This window comes from Syngnathus typhle, linkage group LG1 (genome assembly GCF_033458585.1).
Source record: "Syngnathus typhle isolate RoL2023-S1 ecotype Sweden linkage group LG1, RoL_Styp_1.0, whole genome shotgun sequence".
NCBI classification, from domain to species: domain Eukaryota; kingdom Metazoa; phylum Chordata; class Actinopteri; order Syngnathiformes; family Syngnathidae; genus Syngnathus; species Syngnathus typhle.
In genome coordinates, this window is record NC_083738.1 from 14,450,007 (window position 1) to 14,473,340 (window position 23,334).

General features: G+C 42.4%; 1 protein-coding gene across 6 annotated transcripts in view; it reads left to right on the plus strand.

Moving 5' to 3' along the window:
* Positions 1-23,334, plus strand: part of LOC133162406 (bifunctional heparan sulfate N-deacetylase/N-sulfotransferase 1-like) — a 45,763-nt gene that overhangs the window by 15,900 nt on the left and 6,529 nt on the right. The window contains exons 1-9 of one of the 6 annotated variants that reach the window (XM_061291613.1): positions 11,000-11,202; positions 12,620-12,718; positions 17,702-17,746; positions 18,346-18,596; positions 18,714-19,313; positions 20,761-21,243; positions 22,025-22,112; positions 22,415-22,569; positions 22,686-22,871. In XM_061291613.1, coding sequence (XP_061147597.1) covers positions 18,591-18,596; positions 18,714-19,313; positions 20,761-21,243; positions 22,025-22,112; positions 22,415-22,569; positions 22,686-22,871 — 1,518 coding nt within the window. In that variant the 5' untranslated portion in view covers positions 11,000-11,202; positions 12,620-12,718; positions 17,702-17,746; positions 18,346-18,590. Of the gene's footprint in view, positions 1-10,999; positions 11,203-12,619; positions 12,719-17,701; positions 17,747-18,345; positions 18,597-18,713; positions 19,314-20,760; positions 21,244-22,024; positions 22,113-22,414; positions 22,570-22,685; positions 22,872-23,334 lie in introns of those variants that run through there. The other 5 variants (XM_061291605.1, XM_061291598.1, XM_061291588.1 and 2 more) reach the window with 5 other exon arrangements.

Below are 23,334 nucleotides of genomic sequence, written 5' to 3' on the forward strand. Positions count from 1 at the left end.
CAATCAATTAATGAACAAAGAAGCCCACTCACTGCGCAGCGGCGTGAGTCGAGGCGCTCTAAAAACATGATCACTGTCAGTTCAGTGCTCATTTTCCGTGTTGTTGTTTTTGTGTGTCCACTTTGTCATTGTCCAAAGCCAATGGGATGGGGCAGGGGGGCAATACGACCCCTCCAAAAACAGCCTTCACCAAAAGCAAAATCTGGGTTAGGGTTAGGGTTAGGTAACCCTAACCCTAACCCTCTGAAATCTACATCTCTAATCCAGCAACAACCAACATTAATTTGCAAAACTATGCATCCATTACAGATGCATAAATAATTGAATCAAAACTCGACATTGTAATGGAATTTAGAGGGTGATATTACTGTAGTAATCTATTTCATGACAGTTTTATGATCACTGCCGGACAAATGTAGCAACTGAATAAAGAACATGTCTTGCATCATATCATTAGATGCCCATTTTTAGACATGATGATTATTCCATAATATATTTAGATGCTGCAAAATATTAAAGAAGCCCTACATTGTTGCATACAGGTTAATCCATTGCTTAGTTTTGCAGCATGGAAGCTTTGACAGATATCCGCCCTCTTCTCTGCATCTCACCCACCTGTGTCGGCTGTCTTTCACCACTTTTTCATCCCTCCCTTTGCTCAATAATTCTTTTCATCCCATAGAGGACCCCCCCCCCACACACACACACATCTCAGCGGTTTTTGCCATCACATCCCTCAGGTCCTCCCCTCATTCTATTATCTTTTTTTCCTCTTCAGCCGCTCTCCCTCTCCTACCATTTTCTTAATCCGACTAGCGTCCCCATGCTTCCCTCCCTGGAGTCACTATTGCTGTCTCCCAGTATAGGAGATCAGGGAGCGGGCTGTTGTAACAAGCTGTTGAATAATGTAAGCACAGGGCTAGAGGCCACAGTTTCAGTTAACCCTCTGATCTCTGATCACACGGTGGGCGAGGCGTACACACAAATGAGAGCTCAACGGCAGGCGCAAACAGCCCAAAGGCCTTTTCTGTGCTTCCGTCGACATCATCCAACCTTGAGCTAAAGGCGAGAGCTCACACCTCATCCGGTTTCTTTCTCATGGCCTTGTGAGTGGCATCATCTTTAGCCTTGTTATTCCTAACATTGATGTATAATTAAATGGGTTGAAAAGGGGATGCTTAATAATTGATTGTGGAGCAAAAATGTCATGGCATACTTTACCTTATCATACTAGTCTCTAGTATTTTTATTCACTAGAGGGATTAAACATTTAGCAGTTTGCTTTTCTTTCTGGCCATCTACCTCCCTTAGGGCTGATTCACTGTGGCACCCAGTGCTCTCCTGGCACCGATGAACTGTGCTACAGCTGCTACTCCAGATCGGTTGTGTTAAATCTGCAGCAGCGGTTGACTCGTGCTTGTGTTGCCAGTTTTGATCAAGCGGCAAGTTTCCAGTCATCAAATATGCGTAGCTTACTCACCAGATCTAATAAATCTTCAGCAGCGGTTGACTTGGGCTTGTGTTGCCAGTTTTGATCAAGCGGCAAGTTTTCAGTCAACAAAAATGCATAGTTTACTCAGCAGATCTAATAGGTCTGCAGCAGCGGTTGACTTGGGCTTGTGTTGCCAGTTTTGATCAAGCGGCAAAGTTTTCAGCCAACAAAATTGCGTAGCTTACTCACCAGATCTAATAAAGCCTTTGCAATCAATACAGACTTTCCTATCCTTAAGTGCTTCTAGTTGGCTTTAGAGCGTATATCCCAAGGCTAGGGAGTATTGATCTGCGGGACTGATTGGATGGTTCCATTCAGGAGATAGTTAGTAGGGGGAATAGGGAAGCTATCGTGGTACGGGTGAAAAGGGAGTGGGTGTTTATGGCTGGATCATCTTACCACTTCCTACCCCCACTTCCGTGACTGCACCTGTCACAGCTAAGGGGAGCACCAAATGGACACTCTGGCTGCATGTGAAAGAGCGCATGTGTGTCTGACCCAATTGATGGTCTGTTGTGAGAGCGCTGAAAAATGTTTGTGTGCTCAGCAAATGTCTGTAGAGCCCTATCAAGTGAAAAATGTTACAAAGGGTTAATGGTGACAGCGCATAGCACAGCCAGCCTCGGCAGCTGTCCGCCTGTTGTGGATGAGTGGCGGAAAACTGAGTTCAGAGTTTGCACGGCTAACACTTTTTGAATCGTGTTTGGACTTGTAACCCGGCAGTGAAATGCGTGCTCACAGCCGTTCTGCGAATCAAGGGCGTGGAGCCAACATGTGTGCCCTACACATGTTTGTTTAAATATTTTAAAGTACTGTTGATCCAACTTGAATCAGATAGTGTTGACAATTATAACGGATTTACACTGCAGGACCTTTTGTTAAATTTGGATTGGTACCTTCTGTGTTTCATTTTACAGTTTTTAAAACTTTACATCTACCGTTTTTTTCCGTGTATAGTGCGCCCCCATGTATAGTACGCACCCCTAACAATGGCATGCTGATGCTGGAAAAAAGCTTGTACCCATGTATAATACGCACCCAATTTTTATGAATTTTTTTAATTTTTTTTTTTTTTAAATCCCAAAGATCGTCACACACGCAGGGAGGCAATGGGTCCCATTTTTAAAGTCTTTGGTATGGTCTTAACTAGGCTGGATGTCATTTTTTTTGTTGGCGTTGATTTCTCCGACTGCCCCTAAACGCACCACCGCGCTCCGTGCGCGCATGGGCTGCGGACGTGAAAAAGGCGGCTCTGTATGGGAGAGACGTTGAAGAGGAATAAAAACACCCTTGGAAACCAAAACTTGCCCCTCGTCGTGACTCGGAGCCGCAACAAATGTTTCGGATTTGTGTAGGGTACATTGTGACAGACGGCAAACTAGCAGGTGATCGAGCGAGCGTCTGATACAAGAGCATTGCGGTCGTATGGAGCGTGTTTGAAGTGAACAGCAGAGACGAAAGGAACAAGGCAAAGTGTTGTGAAATAAAATATTACCTGTAATACGCATTTTGTTATTTGCTGATTGAAACTGCTAATTAAACTGTGAATTGAAACTAATAGGTGGAGAACTGAACTCTCGCTCTTTATATAGCTGACGTGTCTTGCGCAACCGTTCTGCGCATCTGTAATGGCGGCCTCCGTATGACGTCCGGTCCGCGATGGAGATTAAAAAACAAACAATATTTGACAATAACACACCATCGAGGATTGCACCATCGCATCAAACGATGTGTCGTCAATTATGAATTCTACTAAGTGTGTTGGGCAGGATGGCTGAATGCGATGCGCGATTGACAACAAACAAGAAGAAAGGTGAGTTTTATTTCGGGGGAGATTTGTCATGTCTCGTCCCCAGTTTTGCTATGTGTCTAGGTTGCCATAGTTTCTGTTCGTGTCACCCCGCTCTTCCTGTGTCACCTCAATCGATGTAACGTGTTTTGTATTTAAGTCCTGTCTGCCCCTCGCTCACCGTTGGATCATTGCATGTGTTACTGTCATTCTGTTCCTGTCTTTGGTAATGTCACCCTGTCTTTTTGTTCCACGACTTTGTCGGTCAGTCCTGTTGTTGGTTTTGTTGTACCATGACTTTCTTTAAGAAAAAAAAAAAAAAAATTAAAAAAAAAAAAATTTTTAATTTTTTTTTTTGTACCCATGTATAATACGCACCCCAGATTTTAGGACAATAAATTAGGAAAATATTGCGCACTATACACGGAAAAAAACGGTACCTTCACTTTCAGGTGAAATCAGACTGTGGTATAACTGTACATATATTTATTGTATCCGCATAAGAATGTAATAATGATTTATCAATACTAAAAGTGCCATACTTTTAAGACGTCAGCTTTGAAATTGCAAAACCACGACATGTCTCTTCAAGCTTCCACAGTCTGTGCTTTCAGTCCAAATACAACTTAATGTTAAAAACGTGGTTGAGCATGAAAGCATTAGCGTGGATTGAAGATATTGTATTCAGTAAGCCTCATCCAACTGCAAGGCATGCGACAATTTTTTTTCCCCTGGAACAGTCATCTGACTAGAGTGAGCAAAACCTGCTCCACTGCAAATGCTAACGCTGCAAGGTGCAGTGGCGAGATGGACACATCGCTAGAAATTGGGAATGGGACGAGACACAAATCCCATGAAATGAATGAGATGTCTCACGAGATTGAGTCCACGAGAACGAGACGAGATATTTGAAAGATTTCATACAATACTGCCTCATAAATTTTCTAGTTTTCAAAATGTTTTCCTTTTATTGAGCAGACTGCAAGAAAAGGAATGATTTAGCTCGGAAGTGCAAATGTGAACAGGGGAGTCACATATCCAAGGCACAGGAAACATATAAACATGTTGATGCACATTCTAAGACAGCAAAATGAATTGACCCTAAATGAGATGTGGAAGAAAATGCACAGTCTACTTTGACAGATGCACTTACAATATTACTAAATTGTGTGTACTCTCATTATTACAAAATTGAAGAAAGATTTGCTGTTTTTTTTCAATCCAGTTCTAAAATTGAGATAAGTATAATGGAAGAATATTTGAGTGACTGCACCCCCTTTGGTAAATATATATCTGTGTCAGTGTTGAGGTGGGATGGTTTGCCTGCAGTTGCTGAGATGGCATCGGAGGCTGGAGGGCGGCAGACGAAATAGGAAAAGCTGAGACGATAGACCACCATAAGATTGACCTGTCAGCTCTGTGACAGTCACACATGCTTCAACCGCTTCTTCGGCACTAAAACCATGCGGAACCATTGAGAGAGGTGAACAGCTGAAATTCCATCTTGATTCAAGGCAGAGATAAGGCACGGTGGCTCCTGAGCTGTGTTTATTTTGAGCAACCTGCGAGATGGCCAATAAAAGATCTGGCAGGTACATTGCCCAAAAGACTCTGCAGTCAGGATATAATTAGATTTTCCGGCGCTGATAAATAGAAGACTCAGATGATGATTCGCATGATATATTCTGAACATGAAATGAAATATCAGAGCTGTCACCAAATGTAATGGTAAACACAATCTTAATGAATGTAACCAACCTCTGCAAATGAGCCCAATGAAGTATATAATACACCATATGGACAAAAGTTATCAAACACATCTTTAGCCAATTTCCAGTAATTACAGTATGCGACTAGAGCTTTGACTAGACCCCTTGAATTTCAAGTCTTTGATTCATATCTTATTATAAAGCCATTCCAGCAGGGGTTCTAAAAATGCAACTTTTTTTTTTCATTTACAGAAATGTATACAGCTCTGTGTTGATCTTGGTAATGAGCATATAGAGGGATGGGCAAATACCTGACTTTATTTCAAACTAATTTTGCTTGCAACTGACTGGTTTTAAGAAAGTGAATTTGCATCAGAATGAAATTTGTAGTGTTACAGCTCTTCTCAGACAGTAGATAGCAGCAGACATTTTCTGCGGGTGCTGTCAAACCTTGAGGCTTTATCACAAGTCTTCATTGTTTTGGGTAATGTTCAGAGTTCGGCTTGTACCAAGCATCCTGTTTGTTGTGATGGTCAAAACGTTTTCCAGATTCCTCTCGCATGCCTTCTGGTAAATACTAACCAGCATGAGTCACCCACCCATGCAGCTTTTTTTTTTTTTTGGGGGTGCATACAAACAGAACCTCGTGACTCGTACAACCCTGCTGCTTTCAAAAGTGCCACCGGCATCATAGTGGTGTTGACACAGAAATGGCACTTTTCGATTTGATTGATTTAACCACCATTTGTATATATCCACCAATTGTGGCTGTTATTAAAACACCTTAACCATTTTGATATAGATCAAGTTTTATTATTATTTAATATGTGACAAGGTTTTGGCCAAGAATTAGATACTACAATACAGTTAACAAATGAGACCGAATAAGAATGTTGGGGCTGAAGTTAACGTTGTTATTAACAGTTTTATTTTAGTAGCAAAAAAATAAATAAAAAAACAACAACAGATAATGCTTATCAGTTGAGACCCAGTTCCGTTTCGCAGGCAACAATTTATACATTTTTACCTACAGTTTGTGCAATTCAAAATTAGACGTACTGAAACTCCATGGTTTCAAGTGGAAAATACCTCCAGGGCTGTATGTGACGGTGATACTGCATTGATCTCGGAACCAATGGCCCAGTAATTTTTATAATTGGCTGTAGTATCAATTTGTACTGATACTGAAACTCTTAAATTACACACTTTGTTTGCATTTACGAGGTTATTGTGAATGCATTAATCTAACAATTATGTTTCTTATCCAATCATAGAGTAGCCTGTTGTGGTAAACAATGTTCAGACTACGAATGGACGGTGAAGGCAATTAACTGATCTTTAATGTGGAATTGATTGTTCTCAAAGAAGTTGAGTAGAGTACATTTGATTCAGCAGCACCTGGTCTGTGAACTGAAAAAGAAGGACGTATTCTTGGCACAAGTTGTCCAAGTTACATTGATGTGCTCAGTACAACACTCAGTACCCAAATCACTCAGAGAAATTCTCCCATTGCCTGATCATGAATTTTAACCAGTCTATTCATGAAATCTGGTCTAATTGTTATCCCTAGTTGAATTTTCCATGATAAGTGTTATGTTAGTGTACGATGCATGCGTTGTTTGCAGATGTCCCCGTTCCGTTCGTACAAATACAACAAAGTGGGTACATGCCAAGTGTGCGTTGTTTACATAAACCCCACTTCCATCCATTTTTCTCGCTCCCCTTGATTGCTTTGAAAACAGGCGCACTATTATGAGCACATTTTAAAGCAGGAGGGTAAAAATCCTATCTGTTCGATCTCACACGCTTAATACGGGCAACACAACAGAATCTCATCTCCTGTGTCAGCTCTTCCACCACAATGTGATTCTCATGAGACTGCTTTTCTGCTATGCAAATCAGTCAGATCAGTGCAGGCTGTTTCTTATCTGTTCATAACAGAGGGAGGGAGGGTGAGGGAAGCATATTACCCACTAAGGAATGTTGTATTATTCAACCGAGAGTGTGCCAGTCGACATATTACACCACGCTTTGAATCTACGTGACAGTCTGTCTCACGGCGTTTGGTCACTTTTGTTGTGAGCACTAACCTTAAAACATTTGAAACGAAACGTTTAGCGGACACCGCAATCGACTTTACGGATTTCAAAGTCGTACTTTAAAGGGAGGGAAAACCGAGAATGGCATTTTTATTAGGAAAATGACAAAAGTTAGCATTTTTTCTTTTATCCGTTCATTTTGAAGAAATCATGAAACAACAAATGCCTTTAAAAATGCCCACTATTGATAAGGCAAAGGGCCACACACCCATCCCCTCCATGTCTTGGTTAATGATGTCATGGAAGGAAGAGATCACAATTTCCCTATTGGAAATAATTTGAAAGACTATCTCTTGAAATGTGCAAAAACAGCTAATTGGTACCAAAATCTACATGGACATCTCTACTTATGACTACTTCAACATATCAAAAGGATTAGCCTCTCCATGGCTGATTTGAGAAACGAGCAGTCTCTCTGCAGCTGAAATGCCATGTCACGTCTTTCTATTTCCTTTCCTCAGTCACCAACATAAGCAAACACGACGCACTCCGACAAGCTTTATGTAAGCTGAATTGTTCTTGCATCTTTATATAGTCGAATTGAAATTGCTAAGGGTTCATTCAACGTACATTTCCCCATGTCCATGTATGGGGTACCACCTCCGCCGCTTAGGCAAAAAGGAGGTGCTTTAAACGGCTACAGTCAGCTGAAGTCTAGTGCTGGCAATCTTTCAGACAATACAACCTCTGGGCGTTGCGACGCGGTGCAGGTCAAGCCTCCTGGCTGAGTCAGGATCCGGCTGACACTTTTGGGTTTGTAAATTTGCATTTTTTTGGTCACTAGGTTTCTTTCCTTTTCTCGCTCACATTCTGCAGTAGACCCGGGGTGAGATCAAAGACCACTCATTCACTCGCAAAAATCATTAATGGCACCCAAAAAGGAATGACGGGGAGCGTGAGCACATTGCAGGGAGTGTGAGGATGCAAAAAATGACTTTTGCATCCGTTACATCAGCAAAGTTATGTGATAAAAACATAATTAATAAATGAACACTTTTTACATTGCCTTAATTTCTGGCATTTAATTATTAGACTTTTGCTTATAATCACCAGCGCTAATGTTTACGCCCTACTCATTTAGCTTCGTACGGTCTTTATACCGGACTTCACTTGAAAATGTTTTTTACGACAAGAATCGAGCTTCAGCTGTATCTGGGTGTCTTCGAGGCCACAACTTCTCTGTCCCCTATGGAGTTGTTCCGTCAGATTTCTTGCACATGTAAATCACGCCAATCTACAGATGGGAAATTCTTCAAATGTTATGCTGATTGTTAACAGAATGTTTTCTTGAGTGTATTATCAAATGTTCAGATCTCATCTGTTCACACGCCATTTTTTAACCTAAACGGGTTCAATTCCCGAAAGTTTATGAACTTGTGCCTATTTTGGACGTTCTTGTGAACGTGCCATTCTGGGTCTTGAAAGGCAGTTCATTTTTGTTCAAGGATGCTAGGTTTTCTCTTCTTAGACTTAAAAATAAAACCCCTCTAAACACATTGCAAAAGAGGCTTAAACAGGCGGGGGGGAAACTATTTGGCAGCCCCGCCCCAAAGGGTCGCCGTGCGTCATCAAAATACGATGTGCGTTTGGACGAGCGAAGAAAGCGCAATGACACTTCAGTCAATGTAAACTCATACGTGACATGATAAGTAGCCTCACTTACCTTTTCTTGTCAAAAGGCAACTATAAGGTTTCATCCCATGAGAATTTTTATGAGAAATTATTACGAGAAGTTGCAGTGCTCTCAATGACATTGATCCATGAATTCAATTGAAATCGCCTGGGTGGCCTCTGAAATTTATTTTAAGTTACTTACATGTATTGCTAATAACCCCTAATAACTAATGCTAACAACCCTTCACTACATTTCTGCCACTTTGATTGAATAGATGTCACTTGTTTGTGAGCTGTGAATTGACTTTTGACTGCATTTGCAAGAACCTGCAAGGCGTCACCAAATTAACTAGTAGTACTGCTATCCCAAATTGCTCCTTGTACACACCTATCCTACTTGCTCGCATACAGACTTGTCTTGTCCACCAGCTGGATGACTTTCACCTGTGAGTGATGTCTGTTGTCTACATGGTGAGAACCATTAAAAACCCCGGGCCCCAGTGGATACATTGTGCCCGGTCACCATGCTCACTATTCGTTCTTCGCCAGGATCCCAAGTTGACAGTGGATAAACAATGGGAGCAAACCGTCACTCCCACCAGCATCGATCTAACTCCCTCACTGCAGCCTTGTTTTTTTTTTTGCCAGCAATCGCCACGTTGATTCCACCTACACACAATTGATATGAAAGCCCCCTTGCGTCCTGCCTCCGGGTACCACAACTGACAAAAAATGATAAATGACCCACCACTTCCTTCTTCCGCCACCACCTCCATGTGCGTTGGTTGTCTGAAGCACTACAAGCCTATTTCTCCCTTCAGAAAATCCAATTGCGCGTGCTCCATTTCTTGAAACGGTACATTTTATTCTTTGTTGGGAGTTGAGGAGGCGGGTGGCTGTTAAAATCATTGCTTGCAGCTCATCCTTTAATTTCCACATGTAAACATGTCACTGCCGTAAATTCAAACATCCAAGACCATCCATACGCCTGACTTCAAGCTTCAAACAGTAAATTGTGTTTTCCAATGTTGTGCTCTCCTGTCACAGTGGTCTGTCTGCAGTGCCACTCTAAAGATTAAGGGTGTATTCAGACCTGACTGTTTGGTCCACTTTAATCGGACCAGGGTTCGATCGTAACGCTGGTCCTGACCTTTTGTGCAGGTGTCATTACACGCAAACAAATCCTGGTGCGCATTAAAAAAATTGGACCGAGACCCACTTTTTAAAATCATTTTCTTTGGCTATTGCTGTCTAATGGGAGCACAGATCATCACAAGAGTGGGTGTGTTTATAAAATATACTTCACCTGCAAAATGTACAGTCTGAATAGAAACCGCGCCAAACAAAAAAAATGAAGTCCGCTTTTGGTCTGGACCAACAAAGGACTTTTCTGGTCTGAACACACCCCAAATCACACTGCAGCGCATCCAAAGTGAGGTCAAGTCTTTCTCCTTTGCCTTCAGTCTGTTCTTGGTTTGTATCAGATGAATTTGTCCTATGTGTAATCACATGGATGTGCAGGTAATTTTGACATGACAGTTGGCAATTGGGATCTTGTTCATTTCAGCTCTTAAGTATCTCTTTACTCCCATTGCTTCTTCTAAGGCTGTTACCTTTTAGAAATGTTATCTATTTTCCAAACTATTGAAAATGTTTTACTGTACAGTTATTGTCTCCCCATGGCTGTAAATGGGGCATATCTTGTCTATAAATAGACTGTGATGGTAAACTAATGGGGGGGGGGGGATGGTGTAATATGTGTGCTACCTTTTATTTATTGTGGTCGAATTATTGTAAAAATGTTATCATATAAAAACACACACTTGTAACTTCTTAAAAAAGAGACGGCATTCTTGCCCATTAGTATCGCCACGTGCACGCAAACACACGCATACATAGACACACACACACACACACATACACACATTCCCCAGTCAAGTTGCGCACACACAAACATTCACACGCATGGATAAATAGTTGTACTAGGTTCATCTTGTTTTTTCTTTTTCAATTACTTCTCTGGTTCTTCTATATCAAACAAATTTGTTTTAGGTTCATTTACCTGACATGTTTCGGCGGAATCTTCCGCCTTCATCAGAGTGTCACTGATGTGTTTGTGACGCGTCTTTATCAGCTGATGGATGAAGGCGTGGCTCACCTGTCAGATTTGACAGGTGAGTCACGCCCTCTGCTGTCAGTTCACCTCTCCAAAACACTGTTCCAGGTTGTAGAGAGCATGTATAAATAGCATAAATAGACGCACGCACACACAAACATTTATGAGTATTGTAACCGCCTCCTGCCAGATCGGCTTTTATAAAAGGGAGCACAGGGGAAGAGCAACTTTGAAATACCTCTGAGCCGTCCTTAATAGACCTAAAGTTAAGTATGTACGGTGTGCTGTGTGACGGTTCGAATGTGCGATTGGAGGCAACGAGTTGCCAAAAACTGAAACAGCGGAGCAGCCGGAAAGTGACAACTTAAAGCTGTCCCATTGAAGTAAGTGAATGGTGACAAGTCGTTGATATTTTTGCAGTTCGAAGGTGAGTCTAAAACATATGATAGGATTGAGTTTGCTCCATTGAAAGATTTTCACAGCATTAGTTGATTGGGATTGGATTATGGTTAAAATCAAGTCAACAATCAGTGATTAATGAAGCATTAAATGGGAAATGATACGATTTTAATGAGGAAATATTTGGAAAACTGTTTTGGTCCCCCTTATGCCCTGAATTGTAAATGTCTTCCTTGTGCATATAGGTTAACGTGCTAGGGATTTAGTGAGGAGATAATTAATTGACAAGAATTAATAGTTGCACAAATGCTGTTGACATGTTTTGAGAGACAAAAGCAACAATATGATGAATTTCACTTTTAATATATATATTTTTTAAATATTTGGCCAGTTGTCGTATAACAATGTTAAATAAAATTGTAATGAATGTTGATTATTAGGGGTGTAAATCGCGGGTTTTGTCACGATACGATATAATATAGATACAAAGGACTACGATGCGATATTTGCCGATATCTTAAAGCCTGCTGCGATTCATTCACGATGTATCGCGATATAGTGCTCTACGATCGATTTTTTTTTTTTAAATAAAAAATATAGAACAATATCCTGATTTATAACAATTCATACGCAAAATCAACAAGGTACTGCAAGCTCTTTATTTAGGAAATTACTAGAGTATTGCAGTATACAAAGTGCTTATTTTAACACTGAACTTTGATGTCGTGTTTTTTCTTTAAATATAAATATAGAGATTTGTGGTCCCTGAATATTTGATCACCGCATGGCAGGATTTACAAACTGCACGTGTCTTGTCCGTTGAGCCATCTTTTCTTTGGAATCCAAAGTGCTTCCAAACGAATGACTTGAAGCCTAAAGGGGAGCAAATTTGCTCGTCTTTTTGGACACTAGCCATAGCACCAGCCCAGGAGCCGCGTACTAGTTGTCGCCTCCCCTTTCACGTGCGTGCTCTGCTCACAACGCAACGCTGGGCGCACTGCTCCCGGAAAGAGGAAGCAAGCAACAATGAACTGGATTTCAAAATAAAGTCGCGTCTATTGTCCGAGGTCAAACACGGCGATATAAATCGATGTTTACCTTTAGCATCGATGCCAATAAATCGTAGAGCATTATATCGATTAAGTGATGTGTATCGAGGTATCGTTACACCCCTACAAAATAGGGCTTCAAATAACTAATGCATTGACATTGCTAAGTTAAGACAACTGATTTGAGTGGGAAATTATGCTAAGAATATGTCATTTTAATTTAATGGAATACCCTTATCATATTGCACCGAGGTGATCAAGGTTATTGATGGTGTTTGGCTTCCTCTCACGGCTCTCCTCCCACTCCCAGGGGAGTAATATCGTTGAGCAATGTCTTCATTTCACCTTTCAGCTCCACCATTCTCTAATGACCCCTACTGCGCTATCTCTACCTCTCCGCAGTGTTCCCATCACCCACAAAGCTCATCCACTCAGCTTTTCCCTCTGTGAGGTAATCCATTTTACACTATCATGATATTTCCAGAGCCTCCCGACCGTATAGCTTCTGCTTGAGCTCGCCGGGCTTAAGTAGCGTTAAAAATGATTCTGTTTTGTTTTCATCTCGACACTAATTATCGCCACAAAGTGAAATTATGGATGTGCCACAATAGGAGGGTCTCATGAGCTTTTATTTTTGAGAACCTTTGAGTTGATCGAATCTGACAGGATTCAATCTAATCTACATTTAGGCTGAGCTCCCTCTTTGCAGAAAGCATTTTCCCGTCTTGCCTACTTTTTCCATAATCACTCAGAGAATATTGTTCTGATGAGTACCGAGGATATCCCATTGTTTTAAAGGTCAAAATAATCTGAAAGTGCATACATACAGTTGAATTCCTGCTACGGCCTCAACTAAACGGTGGAAGTATTTGCAGCTCAACAGAATCTACTGACTTGTGTTGTGCATTCCTATTGGTATATGCAATGCACATTTCAAATTCAATATTGATGAATGCAAGAACTGGCTTTATAGCAAAAAAGAAAGTGAAGCTTCTGAAAGTAACCTTAAAAAATAAATTAAATCGGCAGCATGTTTGTTGTTGCAGATGTGCTGAAAATTGATTGTCAAAGAAAGAGTGGACAGAATACAAATGTTTAATCATCGCTTTTACTTTTCGTACTTTTAATGAATATATGGCCCACATCAGATCATATGATAAAGTCACATCATTTTACGGTTTCCTCTAATTCTTTCCATGTTAATCCTTTCAAAGCAACTTGTGTAATTACACTCCTGCCATACACACATTTGGTGCAGTTCACAGTGTCATGACTAACCGGATTACAGTTTACATGATTCTTAACTATTTAATACTTAATATAAGGCCTTAGTACATGTATTGAATACTTGTATCAGTGTTGTTTTTTAATCAATTTAGCTTTAGGGACTACTACCGTTTTTTTCCGTGTATAGTGCGCAAAATTTTACTAATTTATTGTCCTAAAATCCGGGGTGCGCATTATACATGGGTACAAAAAAAAAAAAAAAAAAAAATTTTTTTTTTAATTTTTTTTTTTTTTTTTTTTTTAAGTCCCAATGATCGTCACACACGCAGGGAGGCAATGGGTCCCATTTTTATAGTCTTTGGTATGGTCTTAACTAGGCTGGATGTAATTTTTTTTGTTGGCGTTGATTTCTCCGACTGCCCATAAACGCACCACCGCGCTTCGTGCGCGCACGGGACAGCAAACGAGCAGGTGATCGAGCAAGCGTCTGATACGAGAGCATTGCGGTCGCATGGAGCGTGTTTGAAGTGAACAGCAGAGAAGAAAGGAACAAGGCAAAGTGTTGTGAAATAAAATGCACAGAACGGATGCGCAAGACACGTCAGCTATATAAAGAGCGAGAGTTGTTTTCTTCCTATTAGTTTCAATTCACAGTTTAATTAGCAGTTTCAATCAGCAAATAACAAAATGCGTATTACAGGTAATATTTTATTTCACAACACTTTGCCTTGTTCCTTTGGTCTCTGCTGTTCATCCTAAAACACAAAGGCGCTCTTTAAGCAATGCGACAGTGAGCGCCCGGCGCGCTGCGGTTGCGCGACCGCACCAAATTAAGCTCCCTGCGCAGTGCGCACTGAGGTCCACTTAAATTTTAGAAAGTACATCAGGACTTTAAAAATATCTTCTAAATTTCAGCGACGGCTCTGTCACAATAATCGACCAGCCCGGTGCAGTTGGGCGGTCGGCGGCGCGCTACGATTGAGCGTTCTCTTGCGCGCTCTCTCTCTCGCTCTCTCTCGCTCTCGCACACACGCAAACCGGATATCATACGGAGGCCGCCATTACAGATGCGCAGAACGGATGAGCAAGACACGTCAGCTATATAAAGAGCGAGAGTTCAGTTCTCTACCTAAATCCGTATTGCAGGTAATATTTTATTTCACAACACTTTGCCTTGTTCCTTTCTTCTCTGCTGTTCACTTCAAACACGCTCCATGCGCACGGAGCGCGGTGGTGCGTTTACGGGCAGTCGGAGAAATCAACGCCAACAAAAAAAATTACATCCAGCCTAGTTAAGACCATACCAAAGACTATAAAAATGGGACCCATTGCCTCCCTGCGTGTGTGACGATCATTGGGACTTAAAAAAAAAATAAAAAAAAAAATAAATAAATTTTTCTTTTTAAAAAAATTCATAAAAATTGGGTGCGTATTATACATGGGTACAAGCTTTTTTCCAGCATCAGCATGCCATTTTTAGGGGTGCGTACTATACATGGGGGCGCACTATACACGGAAAAAAACGGTATGTTGTTTTTTGCTAAATTTACTTCATTATATGAAGAAAAAAAAAAGCAGGTTGTTTTCATGCAAATTTGAATAAATCTATTTTCTGCCCCATTTAATAGGAAATTGTACAATTTCATAATTAAGTAAGCCATTTCTAAATGTTTCCTTACTACCTTTTACACCCTGGCTCATATCATTAGAGTGAAAGGATTAACTTTATAATGTGATGAGTTTTAGTCCATATTACTCATGCCTATAATGGTCACAATGGTGGATAAGCGCCAATAATAAGGAAGGCAGAACGAAGTGACACAGACAGTAGCCTGTCCTATTCAAACCCCCCAATTCGCGGTGCCCCTGAATGAGACATAACTCCGGTGCTGCCATGGACAATGGTTGCCAAGACATGTGGCGAGTGAACGCGGTAGTTAATTGTCTGTCAGCAGCAGGCCAGTGGATTGGATCGGGCAGAGCAGGAAGAAAACGGGCCATTTTGATTCATTTGGGCTCCGAGGCTTAGAAATCCTTTGATATTTTGTCAAATATCATCAACCAGATGACTGTATTTATGCACTGACTCTCCTGACAAGGCCTTATTCACACTTAAACAGAAGTGCAAAGGCAATAATGGTAAGCAGGTGGGGGAGGAGGCTACATATGGTCAAACCTTGCATTGTTTACTCTGAGTTGTTGCAGCTGAGGACCAGCCTCCATCTCCCTCTTCCTCATCACTTCTCATTAATCTAGCTGTGTAGCTCTGGCCTACTTCCCATGAGTTAGAGGGAAGGGAGCAGGTTAGAGCGGCCTTCTCCTCTGACTGAAGTCATTTGTCTTGCCTCTCTCCCCATCACCTGCTTCTTTGTGCCAACATTTCCTTCTGTCACCCTCGCCCTTCAAATCCTTGAGGGCAGATTTTTTTTTTTAAATTGACGCGCTTGCTTGCACCAATGTGTTTTCTTAACCTCAGCAGCAGCAGCAGCAGCAGCCCCTCCTTTCTCTTCTGTGTAGCGCTCTGTCTGTCTCTATTTATGGTGACTGTCAGGCAATGTGCACAATTAGAGGGCTCATATTGGGAATGTGCTCTCTTTGCATCTTTTGAGAACAAAAATGTTGGCTTGCTAATACGCATTTTCCTCCATCTGCGTCTTTGTGCGTGGCATAAGACTGACTCTTTGGCAGCACTCTGGTCTCTGTCCACCTTTTTGGCTGCTCTTTAGTATGGATTGGATATGTCCTCTGGCACCCATAAAATATTTATACTTGGATATATTCCTCCTCTACATTTCTTTCCTCTATTGTTTTGGTAGCGCGATGCATACATTTGGGTATTTTCCTCACCAGTGGTAATCATCGAAATTAAATTTGAGATCCATTCGCCAATCTTTCATTCTTTCAGTGTGACCATCCCTGTTAAAATTCATGCATTATACTACAATTTAGCATGTTACTTCACAGGGTTTTCCCTGTACCCCACTTTCCTTGGTTCGCTTTGGGTCTTCATAGTCTGAAGGTCAATAACGCTAAACGCTGTGACTTGGGGAAAATGTGTTGTGTGTGTTCCAACCCTGTGTATTTTTCACAATGTAGTCTGCTCGCAGTACATGTCAACACAGTCACGATGGCACAACAGTCTCTCTCTCGGGAATCGTTACTTAATTCCATGTTACTCATTAACCAAGTTTGACACTTGGACAAGGATCAAGGACTGGTGTGCGGTTGCCCGCTTCATCTTATTAAGGTATTTTTCACACAGTGTGTGTTGTTGCTGGTGTCGGAGCTAAATGAAATCCCAGGCTGTGAAAAAAAAAAAATACAAACTCACAATGAAACAGCCGCCTGGACTGAGCAGTAAGGCAAACCCTCACCTAGTGCACAATGAAAGTACTACAGAGCAAAAAAAAAAAGTTGGACTGTAAAGGGCAGTTTTGGCTGGATGGAATTTGATGTGCATCGCCTACTTAGTTTTTAATGTTGCTTGCATCTTCTCACCCATAAATATTTGAACGTTTGAAAAGGATTCTGGGAATGTCTTGCGAAATCATCAAAGACATCATTTTGTTTATGAAAAAAAAAAATGAAAAGAAAGCAGTCAGTCTTCTGTTCGGGTCTTCAACCTCTTCAAGGGAAAGAAATCTTTGTCTTTGCAAAATCTTGCTCTTATGTCTTTGTCAAATATTCAAAGACCCAATAAGAAGATACTGTATTTGCTTTGTGAAGAAGAATTTATTTTGCTCTAGAGTTACGGATGGCTAATCAATAATTAAAGATTAGGAGGCAATGACGACTTAGCTTCAGTTGACTGGCGGAAAAAATATCCTGTTATCTGGTAAGGCTCTTTAAACTTTGAGTCTCTGTGTGATTGAGACATACTGGCTAATTAATTTCAACTAATTCAAACCGGTATTTGGTACTGCTCACTGCTTTTATCTGCTTTTACTTTTTCTTTGAAAAAAACAACACCTAATTTTGTTTTCTGTGGAGAAACTTGAACCCAAGTGGTGGAAGTGTGATTGCACTTGCAGAGAGAGATGCAGTCTTTAGCTGCAAGCCTAGAGGCAGGAAAGAACATAGAGGTTGACCTTGATCACTTTAAATGGAAAGTGTGCTGGCTCCATTTCCCACAGCCAATAGGCTGTGTAAAATGATAGCTATCTTTAAAGAATCCTCTTATAATCTGTGGGTTGTTTTGCTTCACCAGGTCGCTGCAAAATCGATGCATCGATTGTAGCTGATGGGCCGCATTGTAAGTGTTGTGCTGTGTTGGCTTGCTTTTAACCTGAACCAATTTTTAATTAAGTTCCCATCAAACAATAATGGTTTAGTCAAATCAATTCTGTGGTTTTGCTTGCCACTGGTAATGTTGTTTCTTTTAATGATAACTGTGTGTCGATTTTTTGTCAGTATTTTTGTTATTGCGTTTATTTGTGATTATTGCATGGAAAGGTAATGATGCTCGTCAGTCTCATCTGACCAGCAAATCTCTTTTATAAATATTTTGTAACCAGCAGTCTGAATCGGGAATTGCTGCCCTCGAGTCTTTGTTGTCACTTAGACTCTGCATATTATTTATGAGAAGGCTGCACTTTTTGTGGGAGTTTACTTCAGCGCACGCAGGTTGGGTGTCTGCGTAGGGGGAATTGGCACCGCTCTACTTTTGTGTAGGTGAGCACACGAATATTGTGGAGTGAGTCTTTGGAGTCCGGGCACAGGCAGTGTAAACGTCTCCCACAAACCTTTAAACCCACACAAAAAAAGGAATGCCAGGTCATTATTTTTATATGAGGTGATACTGTTCTGGATAGTTAAATGTGTTTTTGTTTTTTTTGTGGTCTTGTTTTGCAGATATTCTGCTGCTGGATTGACGTGACCCTATTCGTCTCCCGAAATCGTTCTGCAATCAAGAATATTAATCAAAACCTAGCCAGGACATGGTTGGGAAGCTCGCATGATGAGAAGGTGATGGAGTCTTCCATCATTTTTACCCCCCACTGACTCGTCCTGTCAGCTTTTCATCAGAGGCAGAAGTGTGTACCAGTGATCCAAGGCTCTCCACTTCTCTGCCATGGTGACATAAGCGGCATTGCAAAATGAGGGCAAGTCAACGTGAACCCATCTCATTCCTTTCTCCAGTAGCTGCTACAGCTGCCACCTCAACACCTTTTGCGGTTTGTTCCAAAAAGTACTGATTTTTTTTTTTTTTTCGTGAACAGTCACAGCTCACCGTTTTCAACCCTCCTGCGGGGGGAGCGGTGCGGCAAGAGACGATGCTGGGATGCGTGACCCGCCTCCGTCGGCTGGTCCGTCTCCTCCCTCTGCAGATGTCCCTCCTCCTCCTCTTTCTCTTCTGCACTGTCAGCGTCTTCATCTCGGCCTACTTCCTTTATGGCGTCAAGCGGGAGCTAGAGCCATCAGTAGTGGGCGTGTCTGGTTCAGAGGGAGCTTCGGCCGACTCGGACGACCTGAGGGTCACGCCATCTCGACTTTTACCGCTGCGGAGCGTCTCTGGAGGCCCCGGGGTGGATCCTGCCGGGGCCAGGACAGATCCTGTAGTGCTGGTCTTTGTGGAGAGTCAGTATTCGCAACTGGGTCAGGAGATTGTAGCCATTTTAGAGGATGGCCGCTTCCAGTACCGGACTGAGATATCTCCCGGGAAAGGGGACATGCCAACATTGACGGACAAGGAGAGAGGACGTTTCACACTGGTGATTTACGAAAACATTCTCAAGTATGTTAACCTGGACGCTTGGAACCGGGAGCTGCTGGATAAGTACTGTGTGGAATATGGAGTGGGCATCATTGGCTTCTTCAAGGTTAGCACACACAGCTTCTCTACCCCCCCATCCCCGATCGAAGTTTCACCTCCTGCCTTGTCCATCTGTCTTTGCCATCTTAAAGCAGATGGGCTTCACGGGAGTTGGAGAAAATCTGCTCGTTTACAATATCACTTAGTCCCCTTTCACGCTTTCACGTGTTTTATCACTCATCTCATTTTTACTTTGTCCTAAAATATGGTTCCGTCTCTCCGTCTCACTCTCCCCTTTAATCTCCAGTCTATTAGCTCAAGAGTATAGTTTTCACAACTTAGTCCGCACGCACGCAGACACACACACACATATTCACACATACACACGCACACACATGCACACACACTTCTGCAGCATGGCAATAATATGGAGTGAGGAAGGGACGTATAGATGGTGTATTATGATTTTATGGGGTGTAGATGAAGGTAGCAACGGTTGGTGGGATTTGGTGAGAGCATCAGAAGCAAACAATGCATCCCAGTGACTAACGTCCTGCTGGAGGATCTGTCAAAGTACACAATACATCACATGCCCAGCACGTCCAGTATTACGAACCTTGGCAGTTAATTTTTTATATTTTATGAAAAAAAAGGTTGAAAGAAGTTAGGTATGGGAAATAAAGTTAAACCAAAAATTGTAAGTGTATCCAAACCAAAAACTGCATTTTTTTTGTGGCCCGTCATATTATATCACATTACATTACATATTTTTGTTGTTTTTATTCATTGTGTATTATTGCATGACAACTACAGTGATTCCAATTGTCAGAAGGCCCAATCGGTGCTACTTTTGAATATCCAGCTACGTGAGAGTGGGAGTTAGTGGGTTGGTTTCAATTACATAACTAACCATGTTCTTGCATGCTTAGAAATGCATGGATAATGTGAATACTAGAAGGGACATGCTGGAGCGTTTCTCACTATGTCAGGATTTTTATTTTAGTCAAAGCACATAATTACATGCACGTTCCTGTCAAGACGCTGCCAATAAATATTCTAATAATCTAATCGTAATACTTGCACTTAGCAAATGTTATGAACCCTGTCCCTAAAACCGATTCAGTCTGGATATCTATATCTGAGTAGTAGAATAGATGTTGCCTCCAAAAGACCTCAAGGAAAATGCATAAGTGGAAGCTTGCAGCCAATAGGCAATAAGGATGTGAGCGCGCCCAGAGAATGGGGATTTAGGAGAGGAATGTTTCACAGAATAAGCGCTGAACCTTTGAATGTTAAAGGACACAGCGGGAGGCTTATTCATTTTGTCTGCAGTCTCAGATCAGAGCAGATTGAGCATAGCAGGTAGAAGCTGCCTCGTGCATTCACATTTGGGTAGGCCTGACATCTCTTATTTCACGCATGATGGGAGAAATCTGGGAATTATAGCCGATACATTTCCCTCCTCATCACTGCCGTGTAATGAATTGGTGTGATTTCTCTCTTCTTTCGCTCAGGCCAACGAGAACAGTCTGCTGAGTGCGCAGCTGAAAGGATTCCCGCTCTTTCTCCACTCCAACTTGGGTCTAAAGGACTGCTCGGTTAACCCCAAGTCACCCCTACTCTTTATCACCCGATCCGGACAGCCGCTGCCCGGGCCTCTCCCTGGAGATGACTGGACCGTCTTCCAATCCAACCACTCGACGTACGAGCCAGTGTTGCTCGCCAAAACTCAATCGGCGGAGAGCATTCCGTCCATGGGACAGAATGCTGCTCTGCTCCCGTCGGTGGTGCAGGACTTGGGCCTTCACGATGGCATCCAGAGGGTCCTGTTTGGGAATAACTTGGTCTTCTGGCTCCACAAGCTGGTGTTTGTGGATGCCGTGGCCTTTCTTACCGGGAAGAGGCTCTCGTTGTCCCTAGAGCGCTACATCCTGGTTGATGTGGATGACATCTTTGTGGGAAAAGAGGGCACCCGCATGAAGGTGCCTGACGTAAAGGTAAGTTTGTATCTACTGTGTGTGTGTGTGTGTGTTTGTCCGTGTGTGTGCGCGTGTGCATGTCATTCAAAGTGGAGCATAAAACTCACAGAATAAAACTAAATTCGCTTTTAAAATAGTATCACACAGTAGTTGTCAGCCATCTGTTTGCTGTAATAAAAAAAGTTACCTCACAGAGGCGTGCTGTGCCAGTGATATTGACAGCTCCTCTTCTCCATCCACTTTTCCTTTTGAATGCATTTGTCCCTGTAGGCTGCTCAAAGCTGACAGGCCCCAACGCTCGCACAGTCACAGAAGCTCCAGAGCGATGAATATTTCAGGGGCCCGGAGACGTCGAAAGAATGTTGAAAAGATCCTTACTCGTGTCCCCTCGCTGTGGAACAGACCCCCTCACAAGTTGAGGTAGAGGATGTAGGAAAAGTTATGGGGAGGATGCATCAAGGCTTCCTCGTGGGTGACGCCGCAGTAAACTTTTAGGAAAACATCACACCATGACAAGATGGCAAAATGTGTGAGCGGGTGTGCGCTGGGAGTCTCAACTAGGAGATCAAATGAAACAAACACCCAAAATCAGAGGAGAGCCAAATATCAAACGGAATGGAGGAGAAGAGTGAGGCAGCAGGGAGAGGGGATTGGCGGATGTTTACTGAAAGCAAGCTACAGGATGAAATATGCATGCGGGCCCGTCCGTGCACGTCGTCATCTTTGTGCTGCCTCATTAATGTGCCCGTACACCAGCTCACTCCCCACTCACGCGCCTCTCCGCCCACTCTGTGTTCAGGCGCTCCTGGAGACGCAGAGGGAGATGCGCACCCATGTTCCCAACTTCACCTTCAATCTGGGCTTCTCAGGAAAATTCTTTCACGCTGGTAAGGCTCCTTGTGTGACAAGCTGACACTGAATAGAAAAACGCTTTGAGATTGTGAATTTGAGGCTCATAATATTTTTATTCCCTTCCGTCGCCTTTACGTCTTTTTTTTAAACATCCTCTTATCTACGCCCTGCCTCGCTAATATTTGAACTCTTATGACTCAATTCATTTCTTAAATCGCCCACCCTTTTCCATCTTCCCTCTTTCTTCCAACCCCACCAACACATTTTTAACACTTCTTAAATTCCCCCTATCGCCCTGCACGCCCACCTCCCGCCTCCTCCCTGTTTGAATGTCCAGGATCAGAAGAGGAAGACCTGGGCGATGACCTCCTGCTTTCCTATGTGAAGGAGTTCTGGTGGTTCCCTCACATGTGGAGCCACATGCAGCCCCATCTCTTCCACAACCAGTCTGTGCTGGCTGAGCAGATGCTGCTCAACAAAAAGTTTGCCCTGGTGAGTGGAAGAAGAAAAAAGGGAGGGTGCAGTACACACCTTGATGGAATCTTGATAAAATCATTTTGTGCACCCTGCCTGAACTCTTTCTCTGCTATTGTTCCCTTGGCATCCAGGAGCATGGAATCCCTATCAACATGGGATATGCTGTGTCACCGCACCATTCAGGCGTCTACCCAGTCCACTTGCAATTGTACGACGCCTGGAAGAAGGTTTGGAGCATCAAAGTGACGAGCACCGAGGAGTACCCGCATCTCAAGCCGGCCCGCTTTCGGCGAGGTTTTATTCACAGCGGCATTAGCGTAAGAGCACTTTACAGACATCCTCTGGTGTCTCACCATCTATCAACATTCTCCTTCACCATTTACATGCGCTGTCCTTCTTTACTACCTCTTCATATTTTGCATTATATATCTATCTCAGTCCCTGTGCGGAATACAATCCCCCCCCCCACACACACACACACACGCAGGAGGACACGTACACTATTCGTGCAAGAACAATCCGCGCATAAATGACATGCAACATGTGAAACGGCTTACAGCTAATTATGCAGATACACAATATACACCCCAAAACTACTTTTTTGCCACAAAATTAAAAAAAAAAAAGAAAGACTTTTGTTGTTTGTCGTATTACAAAAAACACAAATAGTTGGGATAGAAATATACATCTGCGAATAGTTGTATTTGTAAATGCCGAACTGCAACTCTGTGTGTGTGTGTTGGGGGGGGGGTCTGCTGTATAAAATTTCCAAAGAAGAAT